The sequence below is a fragment of the Pseudorasbora parva genome, chromosome 3, assembly GCF_024679245.1.
Source record: "Pseudorasbora parva isolate DD20220531a chromosome 3, ASM2467924v1, whole genome shotgun sequence".
NCBI lineage: Eukaryota > Metazoa > Chordata > Actinopteri > Cypriniformes > Gobionidae > Pseudorasbora > Pseudorasbora parva.
Genome location: NC_090174.1, coordinates 56,863,204 through 56,876,809, shown reverse-complemented (window position 1 = coordinate 56,876,809; position 13,606 = coordinate 56,863,204). Strand labels below are relative to the sequence as shown.

At 35.5% G+C, this 13,606-nt stretch overlaps 1 protein-coding gene across 5 annotated transcripts in view; it reads left to right on the top strand.

The window, feature by feature from the left end:
• unc5ca (unc-5 netrin receptor Ca) overlaps nucleotides 1–13,399 on the top strand; it is a 267,933-nt gene extending 254,534 nt beyond the window's left edge. For all 5 annotated transcript variants that reach the window (XM_067439645.1, XM_067439644.1, XM_067439643.1 and 2 more), the window contains 2 exons: nucleotides 5,104–5,282; nucleotides 10,111–13,399. In XM_067439645.1, coding sequence (XP_067295746.1) covers nucleotides 5,104–5,282; nucleotides 10,111–10,273 — 342 coding nt within the window. In that variant the 3' untranslated portion in view covers nucleotides 10,274–13,399. The remainder of the gene's footprint in view (nucleotides 1–5,103; nucleotides 5,283–10,110) is intronic.
• The last annotated feature ends 207 nt before the right edge of the window (nucleotides 13,400–13,606 follow it).

Below are 13,606 nucleotides of genomic sequence, written 5' to 3'. Positions count from 1 at the left end.
GATCAAAGATGAATGTTCAGCATCATTACGCCAGTCTTCAGTGTCACATGATCCTTCAGAAATCATTCTATGATTTACTGATCAAGAAACATTTATGATTACTATAAATGTTGTATCAATCTCATATTTTGGTCTTTACTCTTACTTTTGATAAATTGAATGTGTCCTTACAGAATAATAGTATTAATTTATTTTATTTCCTCAAACTTTTGATGTGTATATGTACATAACAATAAAAAGAATAGTAAAATAGTGATTGTCATCAAACCATTGCTCTAGTAATGAGTTCATTTTTAGTTTTTTTAAAGATTTGAATGTATTTGAATTTTATATTCTCTGTCACTCAATACAAGGCCACTCGTCTCATATCCTCCAGTTTTATTCTTATAGATGTACAAAAGCAGAAGCATATTTGGTGGTGTCGGGTTTTTTTTGCGAATATCACGAATGAGTCTCATTTAATTAAAGCGCCTCCTCCACACGCACTCACACACAATTGAGATTTCAGCTCGGATTTTAATGCATTCGAAATGTCAGGCGATATTATTTCCAAGAAGCAAAGTATATCTCCAGCAGTGAAACAGGCTTGATTCAGTGAGCGCTTTTATAAATACCATAAGAGCAGCAGAACTCTGCGGGGTGACGGATGCGGATTCAGGCACTCTCAGTCTGGTATTTTATATACGTATGAAGATTCATGAGCAGCGAGCCTTTCAAATGAACAAACACACATTGTAACACAAGTGTCAATGATCAGAAGGATTATTAGTCTGTGTTTATGGTTAAGAATTACAAACTCACTACTGTCAAACTTATATTACATGATTATAATTGCGTTGTTAATGTACATTTAGGTTGAGCCGTTCATTAGTTACTGTATTTGTTAATCTTTGTTAACATCATTTAATAAAAATACAGCTGTTCATGGTTTGTTAATGTTAGTTCACGGTACATTAATTAATGTTAACAAGATTTGAATAAATTAACATTAACAAAGATAAATTAATGCTTTATAAGTGCAGTTCATTATTAGTTCATGTTAACTAATGTAGTAAACTAGTTAAAGGGTTACTTCAGCGATTAGCATGGCTTTGTATCAGTAGAAACCCTGGAGAATATTCAAATTATTGTGCTTTCCCCCTTCATATCTCCCTGAGACAAGAGATTTATGCATTTTATTTCTGGAAAAATTCCTCCTATGATGCAAAATGACGATTTTTGCATCATAGGAGGAATGTTTGCCCAGAGGCTAAAGACTACAGCCAGCAGAGGGAGCCATTTCCGCATGTTTTGAATCCGCGCATGGGGGATGGGAGATTACACTCAGCTGGCAGGGAGAGCTCAGCTTGCAGACAGGATCATTTAAACGGAGCTATGGTGAGCAATGTAAGTCTTTTAACTTCTCAAATTCATTTCTATGAAAGTTAAGCTTGCAAAGGCATGAACTGAAACGCGTGCCAGACTGAACTCCTGTGTGAATGTATGCCGCGAGTGTAGTCGCGATTACCTCAGCTCTCATGACTCCTGCAGTCAGTGCTCAGTGCTGTGAGACTCGCGCGGTGACTCACTCATTATATTGAACAGACACGTTCAGTTTTTAATTGTAGTGTCTTCTCTAACTCAGTCACAGTAATGAAGTTGGTGGTGTATGGGAATGGCCTCACAGGGCAGCGAAGCATTCTGGGAATTGTAGTCTTTCATCCCCATGGGACAAAAATACATTTTCTGTCTTTTCTCAGTCTAGAAGACACCAAATTCAAAAATAATTTCACATTTCTACTGCATTGATGATCCAGTTTAAATACAGATTCATCTTCCCAGCGCTGAAGTACCCCTTTAAATATGAACTTTATTGTAAATTGTTACCAGAAAAATTGATAATATTGATGGCTATTGCCACAAATATACTCGTGTGACTTTACGACTGGTTTTATGATCCAGTCACATATAGATATTTTTAATATCTCATAATTTGTCAGCAGGTATATTAGGCTACTGTCACTTTAAGACCTGATGCACGGATTCGTTATACTGTTTTACATGCGTTTTCTTTCTTAGCTCTTTATGTTCACTTAAGAAAACTGACTGGCTGTATCCGAAATTGCATAATTCCTACTATATACAGGCATGTGATTGGCTAAGGACAAAAAAGCAGGAAAAAATACCGAGACCAACCCCACCCCCACCCCGCCGCGCCGATCAAACTGGTGGCGGATCAATACAGACAGTAAAGCAGGGCCCATAACAACTTATTTGAACAAAAAAATACATTTTATTGTAACAACTTTTTTGTACAGTATGAAAAATAAATTATTTGGTGGATGCATTTTTACCCAACTTTAATAGCTAAATGTGCAACATGCACATTTTCATGTCAAAAGAAGGCCTCAATTTTTCTTCAAAAAAGATTCTTGACCCCCTGTTCCATTACAAAAATAATGGAAAATTTTCATTAGAATGTAAGAATCCATATCAGAAAATATATTCATTTTTACTTGTTTGACTATGTACTGTATGTCTATCCGCTCTTCAGAAAGGTTGAAAACTAGAGCAGAGGTGCGCGAGCGCAGAATGGAATAACACTTGCTATAGCTTAGAAACAATACTTTCCATGTCTGCTCTGCCATTAAACATATTGGATCCACGGGGTCACTGGGCTCCTCATGTGAACAGACAGACACAGAAGTGCTGCACAATTAAACTAAAACACCAAATAGACTTATGTCCCTCACATTAACTCTTAAATGCATACCGACCCGAGACGTCATTCACTACCCTGCTCCTCATTCATTTTTTAAATTTAGACATCAACCTTCTTAGTATTCCTCAATCAATCCATTTTAAACAATATAACAAGAAAAACATAATAGATGTATAATTGAATGCCTGTTTTTTCACTATTTTTTTTGTCACAATTGTTTAGGGTCGCTAACGACCCGAGGTGTGTAGGATTGTACGTATATATTTTTGCACAATGATAAATTAATCTATAATGACGAAATGGGGTGCAATTCACATTTATTCCACAAGGTGGCGATGTCTGATACCCAATGATGAAGTGACGTTTCACTCATAGTTACCTCTGACAGAAAACGAAACAATAATAATTATAATCTGCAAAACTTAAAATGACTCAGTGATTTACTGCAGAGAGCAAGTACTAAACACAATCAAATATTAGTGTCACTGTCTCTTGATGATGGATGTGGTCAAGAAGCTGTCAGTGAGCAAAATATTGATTTTGAAGACGTTGAAAATGAGTTGGAGAATATGCTGGAGATCGCGAATATGAGGCAGATGCTGAATATACTGGTAAACCAGCTCTGACGAGGAAATTAAACATCTGCTCAAACCGAACCCTTCCAAGCTCCAAAAGGTAACGAAATAGGTTTTATTTTATTCTTCTGTAGCTGTTACTCTAACATCAGGAGTATTATATGTTATAGCGACAGGTAGAGGTCTAACGTTATCCATGTTAAATATAGAACCGGGTTGCTAACGACCCCAATATGTAAGAATGTTTGGTGAAACAGTCATGCATTTAAGGGTTAAGCTATGGAATGGCTTCAGATGACTTTGTCACCCAAACTGACGTGAAAAAAGCGGGGGACGCCGAAAAGCGCGCTGTTTGCATGCATACCTATAGCTAGTGCTAGCAAATACAAGTAACGTTAGCTGCCAAGTTAATGTTAAATGCAGCTTAAACATCCTGCCATAGTGGAAAATCAATCAAAATCGATCATCTAATCAATCGACAACAAAGTCAAATTAGTAATTTATAGGTTATATATAGACACAAGCAATAATACATACCCAGATCATCCGATCCGGCGATGTTCTTCGTCCCGGGTTACCATGGTGACGGCTGTGAGATGACGGTCAAAGTGTTGAAGTAGCCTATTAAAATCTGTCAGATATTGCCTGCCGTTGCTATAAGCATATTGCAATATGTACATTTGCGATATTTCGATTTACTGCACAGCCCTAATACTCATAAAAAGAGACGTCAAAAAGTCCCCGGACCTACTACTTCCACAGAGATTCTGAAGTGTGCATTCAATAGACACCACTATCCCATGAGACCACAGGAGAGAATTTGTGAATGCAGGTGACACCGGTAGGTCACATGATAACCACAGCATGGCGAATATAGCGCGTCTAGATTACCCTTATAGAACATACTTTTTAATGGGTGAAGTAATTACTCAGTTACACAGTCAATGTTTACCTGGATACTCACCAAGACCGGCATTTTGACGTGATTGTTTAAGCGCAATAAGCAGCGAAAAAGAACTCCATTTAGTCCTGAGAGGCGGTGTGCACGCCACTGAGTGTGAGCACAAAATCTGCGGGAATGAGTAAAATTATGTGCAGTCCTACGCTGAAATTCAAGCCCTGTAACACCAACAATATTCATCTGGAGCAAATGAAACGAGTGAGAGGAGGAGGGTTTGTGTCACTCGCTGTCAAGAGAGATGAAAAAGAGATGCTGGCATGATGCATCTATTCTGTGAAAATGAGTATTGGAAGCATTTTAAAATATTTCGGTATCGAAAAAATCGATATTTCTGACAACTTTACAATATAATTAGTTTATTATTTCAGATTCATTTTTAAAGACTACAATTAAAAAATATTTACATTATATATAAAATTAAACCCCATAGTAGGAGTGACTGTTACATCACTGCTAAAATACACCCGCATTTGGCAGATGTTAATGTCAAGCTCTAGTTATATTTCATCTATAATGTGTTCTGGATGGTTGCTTACTGGTTCAAGTCCTAAGAGTCCAAGTCTCATACTAGATCAGATCCATTTACAGCTTCAGAGACGTGTTCAGTAATTCTGCTTGGAAAAGGAAACTTGGGTTTTATAGTGGACAGTGTGATCATTGAAAGGTTGCTTTCCCCGCTCAGAGTGACCTATAAAGCATCAGCATTGAGCTCTTTAATCTCAGGTTACTCCAGAAGGACTGAACCTGTAATCAGTGTGTTGTAAGTAAAAGGACTCGCTTTATAATTCATCCTAGGGTTACACATGAGGGTGAATCTGCCTTTGAGAAACGCAACAGTTCATTTATTGTGTGTGTGTGTTCTGCAGGACGTCCAGAGCATTGACACATCCCTGATGGACCCAGGCAGCAGTATCACAGTACTGGCCGGTCCGAGCGCGTTCAGAATCCCGGTCAGCATCAGAACCAAACTGTGCAGCAGCCTGGATGTCCCACACACGCGTGGCAACGACTGGAGAATACTGGCTCACAAACTCAACCTGGACAGGTGACATTTACACACATCAACACTGCGTGTGCAAGCTGTCAGACAAACGATTCATCCCTTGAATACATTTTTCAGAGTTTGTAAAAAAAAAAAAAAAAGTATTCTAAAGAAGTCTCTTCTGCTTACCAAGGCTGCATTTATTTAATGCAGTATTAACGGTAACATTATGAAATAGTATATTTTAAAATGCAATTTATTCCTGTGATCAAAGCTGATTTTTTTCCCCACCTTTTTAACACGTCCTTGCTGAATTTTTTTTTAAGTTATACTGATCCCGCTCATTGGATTTATAATGTACACCAATCAGGCATAACATTATGACAGGTGACATGAATAACACTAATTATCTCTTCATCACGGCACCTGTTAGTGGAGGTGTTATATTAGGCAGCAAGTGAACATTTGTTAGAAACAGGAAAAATGTGCAAGGATTTGAGTGAGTTTGACAAGGGCCAAATTGTGATGGCTAGACGACTGGGTCAGAGCATCTCCATAACTGCAGCTCTTGTGGGCTGTTCCCGGTCTGCAGTGGTCAGTATCTATCAAAAGTGCTCCAAGGAAGGAACAGTGGAGAACCGGCCACAGGGTCATGGGTGACCAAGGCTCATTGATGCACGTGGGGAGTGAAGGCTGACCCATGTGGTTTGATCAAACAGTCGAGCTGCTGTAGCTAAGATTACTCAAGTTAATGCTGTTCTCATAGAAAGGTGTCAGACTACACGGTTCATTGAAGTTTGGGGCTGCAAAGCTGCAGACTAGTCAGGATGCCCATGCCTGCCCACCGGCAAAAGTGGGCAGTGATCAACGTGGACCACGGAGTAATGGAAGAATGTGGCCTGGTCTGATGAATTACGGTTTCTTTTACATCACATGGACTTGGCCTCCAAATTCCCCAGATCTCAATCCAATCGAGCATCTCTGGGATGTGCTGAACAGACAAGTCTGATCTATGGAGGCCCCACCTACAGGAATTAAAGGATTTGCTGCTAACATCTTGGTGCAGATACCACAGCACCCCTTCAGGGGTCTAGTGGACTCCATGCCGCGACAGGTCAGGGCTGACTTGGCAGCAAAGGGGGACCGACACAATATTAGGAACAATATTACAATCATAATGTAATGCCTGATTGGTATATCAGTTATTATATTTTGTATATACCAATACTGGATTTTAATTATCAGATGTTTAATACATATTGAGATCTCATTTTTCCCTAATTTTAAACTAAACTTGTCATCATTAATGACCAGCTAAAACCAGCTTTTTTAAGTACTAAAATTACAGAATTGTGTTGCATTGCATGGAAAGCCTAGATTAGACAGAGCTGCCATTTATGCATGCAAATGCATTTATTTTGGAGCCTGTAAGGCTTATGGACATTTTAATCAAAACTAAGATCTGAAATCTCTTCTTTAAATCAATTATGAATGTTTAAAAAATGTATAGCCCTCCTGCTACACTGCAAGCTATATTGTTGAAAGTTGTATAATATAATACATTTTTATATAAAAGTTTTCGGATATAGTTATTGGTCAACTTTTATATACTCTGATCTCATCCCTAGTATGAACAGTTGTTTATCATCAATGTGCTGAGACTGCAGTGTATACTTTTATTTGAAAAGCACTAGAAGTGAAACAAATCTGCTCTAATAGTTTCTCACAGGAGAGTTTGGAGAAAATGAACGGAGGAGGAAAACAGCAGGGGAGCAAAAGAGAAATTCCTGTTGTTCTTTTGGCTCTGCCTGGAGAATAGCAAAAGATATATTCACTCTCTCTCCAGCATCAACTTTTCAAAATACCAGCATCTCTATGCACCTCCACAACTCGCGTAATTAGAGGAAAAAGGCACACAAAAAAAAAAAAAAAGAGCGAAGGACCCCTATGGTTTGAGTTCTGGCTGGGGTGTTACTGCAGGACGGGTAAAGAACGAGATCTGATTTCAAACGAGAGAGAGTTTAGGTTGAGAACACACTGTTCACCTCTGAGGACCAACAGGCATGAAAGAGGCAATAGAAAAGAGAGTGTGTTCACAGGGGACAGGATGTAGAGAAAGTGAGGAGGATCCTGGGAAGAAAAAGATGTTAAAAGTAAAAAGACAGGCTCTCAAAGTTCTTCATCAGTCATAGACTCCAGATCCGCTACACCTTTTATAAAGAGAGTTTCTTCTGTTCAAAACGGTCTCCCTTCAGCTCAGACTGCACGTGGCTTTGATAAATACAGCATCTGATGATATGTGTGATGGGATTTCGCCATACAGGGCATATTTGCTTTATAACCACAAGAGAATGATGAGAAAACATGAAGTGATGCATAAATACAAAGCAATGACCTGTTATTCATTTAATTGCATTATTCACACTCACAGGTGTGTGTATTGGCTATCACCACAAATTAATCGAATAAATTGCAATTGAATGCATGTGTCAATATTTCCTGAGAAAAGACCCCAAATGAAGATCATAAGACATTGCATTAAGACATATTTCTGTAGTATGGCGGCCTTTGACCAACAGAGGGTCTGAAGTCAAAGTGAACCAGTGAATAATAGTTTCTGTTCCTGTAAATTCTGATTTCGTTTTAACTCCTACGGTGGCCGATTTAGTCCAAGATTAACATGGCAATCTCCCTCTTCACATTCGACACGGTGCCATCGGGTGTTAAAACGCGAAAGGCGAAGCTTGAATTTATGGGTATGTCCCTCTTTGGCTAATGTACTTTCAAGATGGAGGAGCAACATGGCGACCGGTATTCGAACCCCTCACCCGTATGTATTTTCAATGGTATATTATAAACTTACGAGAATACTTTATTACTCGAAAGAACAAAATATACATTAATGAGCACATATCTTTTTGAAAAGAACTAAGTGTTTAAGCTAAGAATAAACTAAAAAAAGTTACACAGTGTAGCTTTAAGGTCTGACTTTGGGTTTCCTCCAAAACAAAAATTCATATGGTTTAATATCTGAAAGTGATGACGGACGCAGACAGACATTAATACTGGTTTTTGTTGATTCATTTTCAGGTAGATTTCTATCAGTCATCAGTTGAAAACAGGCGCCTTATTATTATTAAATGTTTATTTGCAGTGCAGTAGTATTATTTCACTAGTAATACATTTCTTAATTTTTTTCTGCTAATTTTTTTAAAAACTTTTATAATAATTTAATTTTGCAGTGAAATAGTATTGCAATGTAAAATTTATTTAAATAATAAAATTTCTATTATAGTTATTAATTTTTTTTCTGATTTAAACACATTTTTGAATAGTAATTATTTTGCAGTGCAGTAGTATTGCAATAGTAACATTTGTGAATTAATAATTAAAATAGTTTTATTTAATTAAGAAATATATTGCTATTTTTTATACTAATTGCACTGCAAAATGTAAAAATAACAATTACTATTAAAAATATTTTATTTAAATCAAAATGTATTTAAAAATGTAATATTTACAATGATTATTAATTAAAATAGTTATATTTAATTAAGAAATATATTACTATTTTTATATTATTGCACTGCAAAATATAAAACGATTATTAATAATAATAAAAAATATTTAATTAATTTTTTTAATACATTTTTTATTTAAATAAAATATTTTATTAGTAATTTGTATTAATAATATTTTTACATTTTGCAGTGCAATAGTATAAAAATAGTAATATATTTCTTAATTAAATATAACTATTTTAATTAATAATCATTGTAAATATTACATTATTGCACTGCAAAATATAAAACGATTATTAATAATAAAAAATATTTTATTAATTTTTTTAATACATTTTTTATTTAAATAAAATATTTTATTAGTAATTTGTATTAATAATATTTTTACATTTTGCAGTGCAATAATATAAAGAGTTATATATTTTAATTTTTTAATCTTAAAATATTACTATTTTAATTAATAATTGTAAATATTACATTTTTAAATACATTTTTATTTAAATATTAACAATGATTATTAATTAAAATAGTTTTATTTAATTACGAAATATATTACTATTTTTATACTATTGCACTGCAAAATGTAAAAATATAAATAATTACTATTACAATTATTTAAAGGTGCACTATGTAGTATTTTTGCAGTAAAATTGCTATTTTAATTAAGGAACGGGATGTGTCAGCATCGTGGCTGAGAGAGTCGCCTTTCAATCGCGTCATATCTGCAGAAGCGTTTTTCTCTTAGCTGTGTGAACATGTCACAGCAGCGCCGAGCGAACACACAGACTAACATAATTTTAAACACACTTAAATGTATCTAATATGATAAACAGAGCTGTTTTACCTTATAACCATGACTGGAAAAAGCAGAAGTGCACGCGCCTGTGTCCCGTCCCATCATAATAAAAGTCCTGGTACTCGCGAGCCGTATGTTTGTGTAACAATCGCTCCACAACACTCGGTCCTGCTCTGCTTTACACTACAGTAACGTTAATAACCGCATCCATCAACATGATTTCTGCCCGAGTCCTATTTTCCACCGGCTGTGAGGTGAAGACCACATGTCCCAAGATACTGCGCTCACACTTGGCGTCATCAAACTACGCCTTTGTTTAGAATAGGCGCCCTCCAGTGGACGGAAAGTTGCATAGTGCACCTTTAAATCAAAAATGATTTTTTTTAAATATAACAATGATTATTAATTAAAAGTTTTAGTGCATAATCTTATTTTACTGTGCCATACTATTATATTTCTTTATAAATAGCTATATATAAAGAAATATAATAGCATATAATAATAATAGCACATTAAAATCAAATTTAAAAAAGTGGTTTGCTGTGCTCACGTCTCCTTCTTACCCGTCCTACAGGTATCTCAACTACTTTGCGACTAAGACGAGTCCTACCGGAGTGATTCTGGACCTCTGGGAAGCACAACACTTCCCACACGGCAACCTCAACCAGCTCGCCACGGTTCTGGAGGAGATGGGTCGTCATGACAACAGCATTGCTGCCATGGCGAAGGAACAATGACCCTGACGTCCAAGCAGGGGATAATTGAGCTCAAGTTGTGCTGCCACTTTCATCGAGCTGAAGCAACCATCAAACCCGAGACAAAGTCAAAGCATCTGCAGTACGGAGAAGAGTCTGTGACCTCTTATTCAGTTTCCATGGAAACGCGGTACCCATGTACCATGCCCATGTTCTCGGATGCTACCGATTGGGGTCAAAGGTGAACCAGGAACAGGGTCAAGACACTTCAGGCAACCAAAACCTTTTCGAAAACCTCCCGGTTTGCACGCAGGGTCCCCAAAAACAGCAGAAATCTCCCTCCTCATCTTCCCGTCTCCTTCAGTGGTCATTTTTGCAGAAATTTGTGGTGCCATCTAGTGGTTGCAGAAACAACAAACGCTCCTGTAATATAATATTTTGAGACAAGAATACAGTGTTTAGTGTGTCTACAGAGTACCTTAAAGTGGCCTTTCAAATCCAGTTAACATTAAGATCAAATATGATTTATTATTTTTGTAAACGCAGAAGACGTGAAATACGTGTTGCTTTGTTGAACAAGAGTGCAGATGAGCACTTGCAGGGATTTGAGGATGTTTTCTGCTCACTGTAATGATCTTCACTGCTGCGTTCTGCATGGGCTGTTTCTGTTGTGCGTTCGATGTTTCATCTCTACTCTACTATACGCATTTTAAAAAGAGAGTCACTTGAGCCCTTGTATTAAAAAAGAAAAACGTCCCGTTGGTGATGACTATAGTTTCTGCCAGATTGTGATGGATACACCGGTTATTACAGCCCCTTTCACAGCAATCCCAGTAAATTACCGTCAAATTACCACAATGACTTCAGCGGTGCAAACGGGCTAGTAGTTACAGCCGGAAACCACATCACTCGATCAGAGTCGCACTTCAATTTCTTTTTAGGACCATAAAGGCCAATAGCAAGTTACCATAGGTTTATTAAAGTAACTATAACTGTAGTAACTTTTGCTGGAAAGTTTGGTTAAATTAAAATATGAAATTAAAGCCTTTATATATAATGCATTATAAAAGTAGCGTTGGGTAAGCTACTAATTACATCTTCAACAGTGTAATTGGATTACTGTACTAATTATCTCCCTCTAAAAAGCAGTGGATTACTTATTACTAATTTTCTTTATTACCTATTAAATATCAACCCGACCAGTTGAACAATACAAGAATAGACATGAAGCTGCTCTTACAGCAACTCATAATGTAATCATTCTCAAAAAGTCATAAAATCTTGAGCTCATAATGTCATAAATAAGCAAATTTCCACATTTTCATTATTGTAATAGCTTTTAAAACAAATATTAGTATTTCCTTACAGTACATTTTGAAAAACCTAAAGACAACTTAAACTGCAGTGCAACATTAAAATATTCATCCAGTTATTGTTTATAATCTAAATCCAGCTAAATTAATAAAATCAGAACGTTTGCATCATTACACTACGTATTGTAGTAATGCATTGTTTAGTAATAGTAATATAATAATAATAGCATGAATAATATATGTTGCATTTCACAGGTAGTTTAAGACTGTGTGTACTGTAAAGGAAATACTTATTTTTATGTATACTAATACATTTATGTTTTAAAAGCCATTACAAAAATTAAAATGACGTTTTTGGCGAGTAAATATTTGTATTACATAATTCTCAATATAATAAAATCTTTAGCTCATTAATACATTATGAACATTTTATTACAATAATAATGTAATACTGATTAAATTAGTGCAGTTCATACTGTCTTTACTGTTACATGCATAATATAAAATTTCATACATTATCCTTGAACTGACCGAAGTATTTAAAGGGTTTTAAGTATTTAGCATTGCACATTGACATTAAAATCCACTATTGTTTGATATATAAATGGTTGTATAGTCAGCACAGTATTTAGGTTAATTACATCAGAAGTAACTGGAATTAAATTACAGGAAATGAAGAGCAATCCCTTCCTTTATCAAGGAACATTAATTAAATTACAGTAATTGGATTACTTGGTAGGGAATTTTCTAGTTACTAATTACATCTTCAGTGATATGATTAGATTACTGTACAAATTACTCTCTCCTAAAAGTATTGAATTACTTTCTAAAGCCTGTAAACCTCAACTACCTCACCTTTATAGTCAAAATTATGATAAAATTGCCATATTTGACGAACAATAAATTTTTATTTTTGCTGTAATTTCTACTTTGGTCATAATCATGAATTTTTAATGATTATTTTGAGTATTAGATTTCAATTTATTATTATTTTTTTTCTTTTATTATAATGACTTAGTATCTCAATTTTAACTTTTTTCAGTTTCAACTTTTAGTATGTAACAATCTCTACTTTTGTCAATTATGACTTAATTTAATATTACTTTTTAATTTGTCTTTCATACTTTAACACATTTAAATATATATAAATCCGTACAAATTGAGCAGTTTACAGTATTAATTTAACAGAACTTTTCCTATTATTTTTAACAGGTGTTTTACCTGTATTTATCATTTTGAACTTTGTTGTGTTCTATGTTAGGGTTAACAGAAATGTCCAGGTAGTTATTTTACAAATACATTTTTTTACAGTAACTAATTACTCAGTCACTAACTACACCAAACACTGATTTTAACTTTGGTTACAATTATTTGTGAAAATACATTGTACATTATGAACACCTTTATAATGCATCATACATAAAGGCTTGAAGTGTTGCCGGAAGTCCTTTTACTGTCCAGACTCACCGTCCGATACGACAGTCTCAGCCAATCAGCTCATATTTTATGATTAAGATAAAGATGCGTGGCTTACTCGTGATGGCAGAGTGGCAGAGGCTGGTGAGAAGAGGTCTGAGGCTTTGCTCTCCTCTCCCTATGATCACTGCCAGTACGGTGGAATCATTTGTTTCTGCTGAATATTAAAGATGTCCCTCTGTCACCCCTTCACACACACTCTTAAACTGGAGACAAGATCTCACAACTCTCTCTCGTTTGACAAACATCAGAATAAACAGGTACATTCAAATGCACGATTGAAAAAGCTGGAGTATATGTGTTTTTGTTGCTATAGGGAGATTATCTGATCATATTTACATGCACATGAACATGACATTTAAGAAAGTGATATCTCGGGGGGGGGGGGGGGGGGTTCTCATGATGCCAGCCAAAAGACGAGATGTTTCTGAGGCACTTAGTTAGGAATAATTTTGATTGATTAAATCGTTTACCATACTACCCATTTCTGCCCACATAAGAAAAACTAATTATGACATCATAATTATGCAGATAAAATTATGACAAACAAAAAAAATTGACTTGTTATAAATTTTACTCAAAAGGT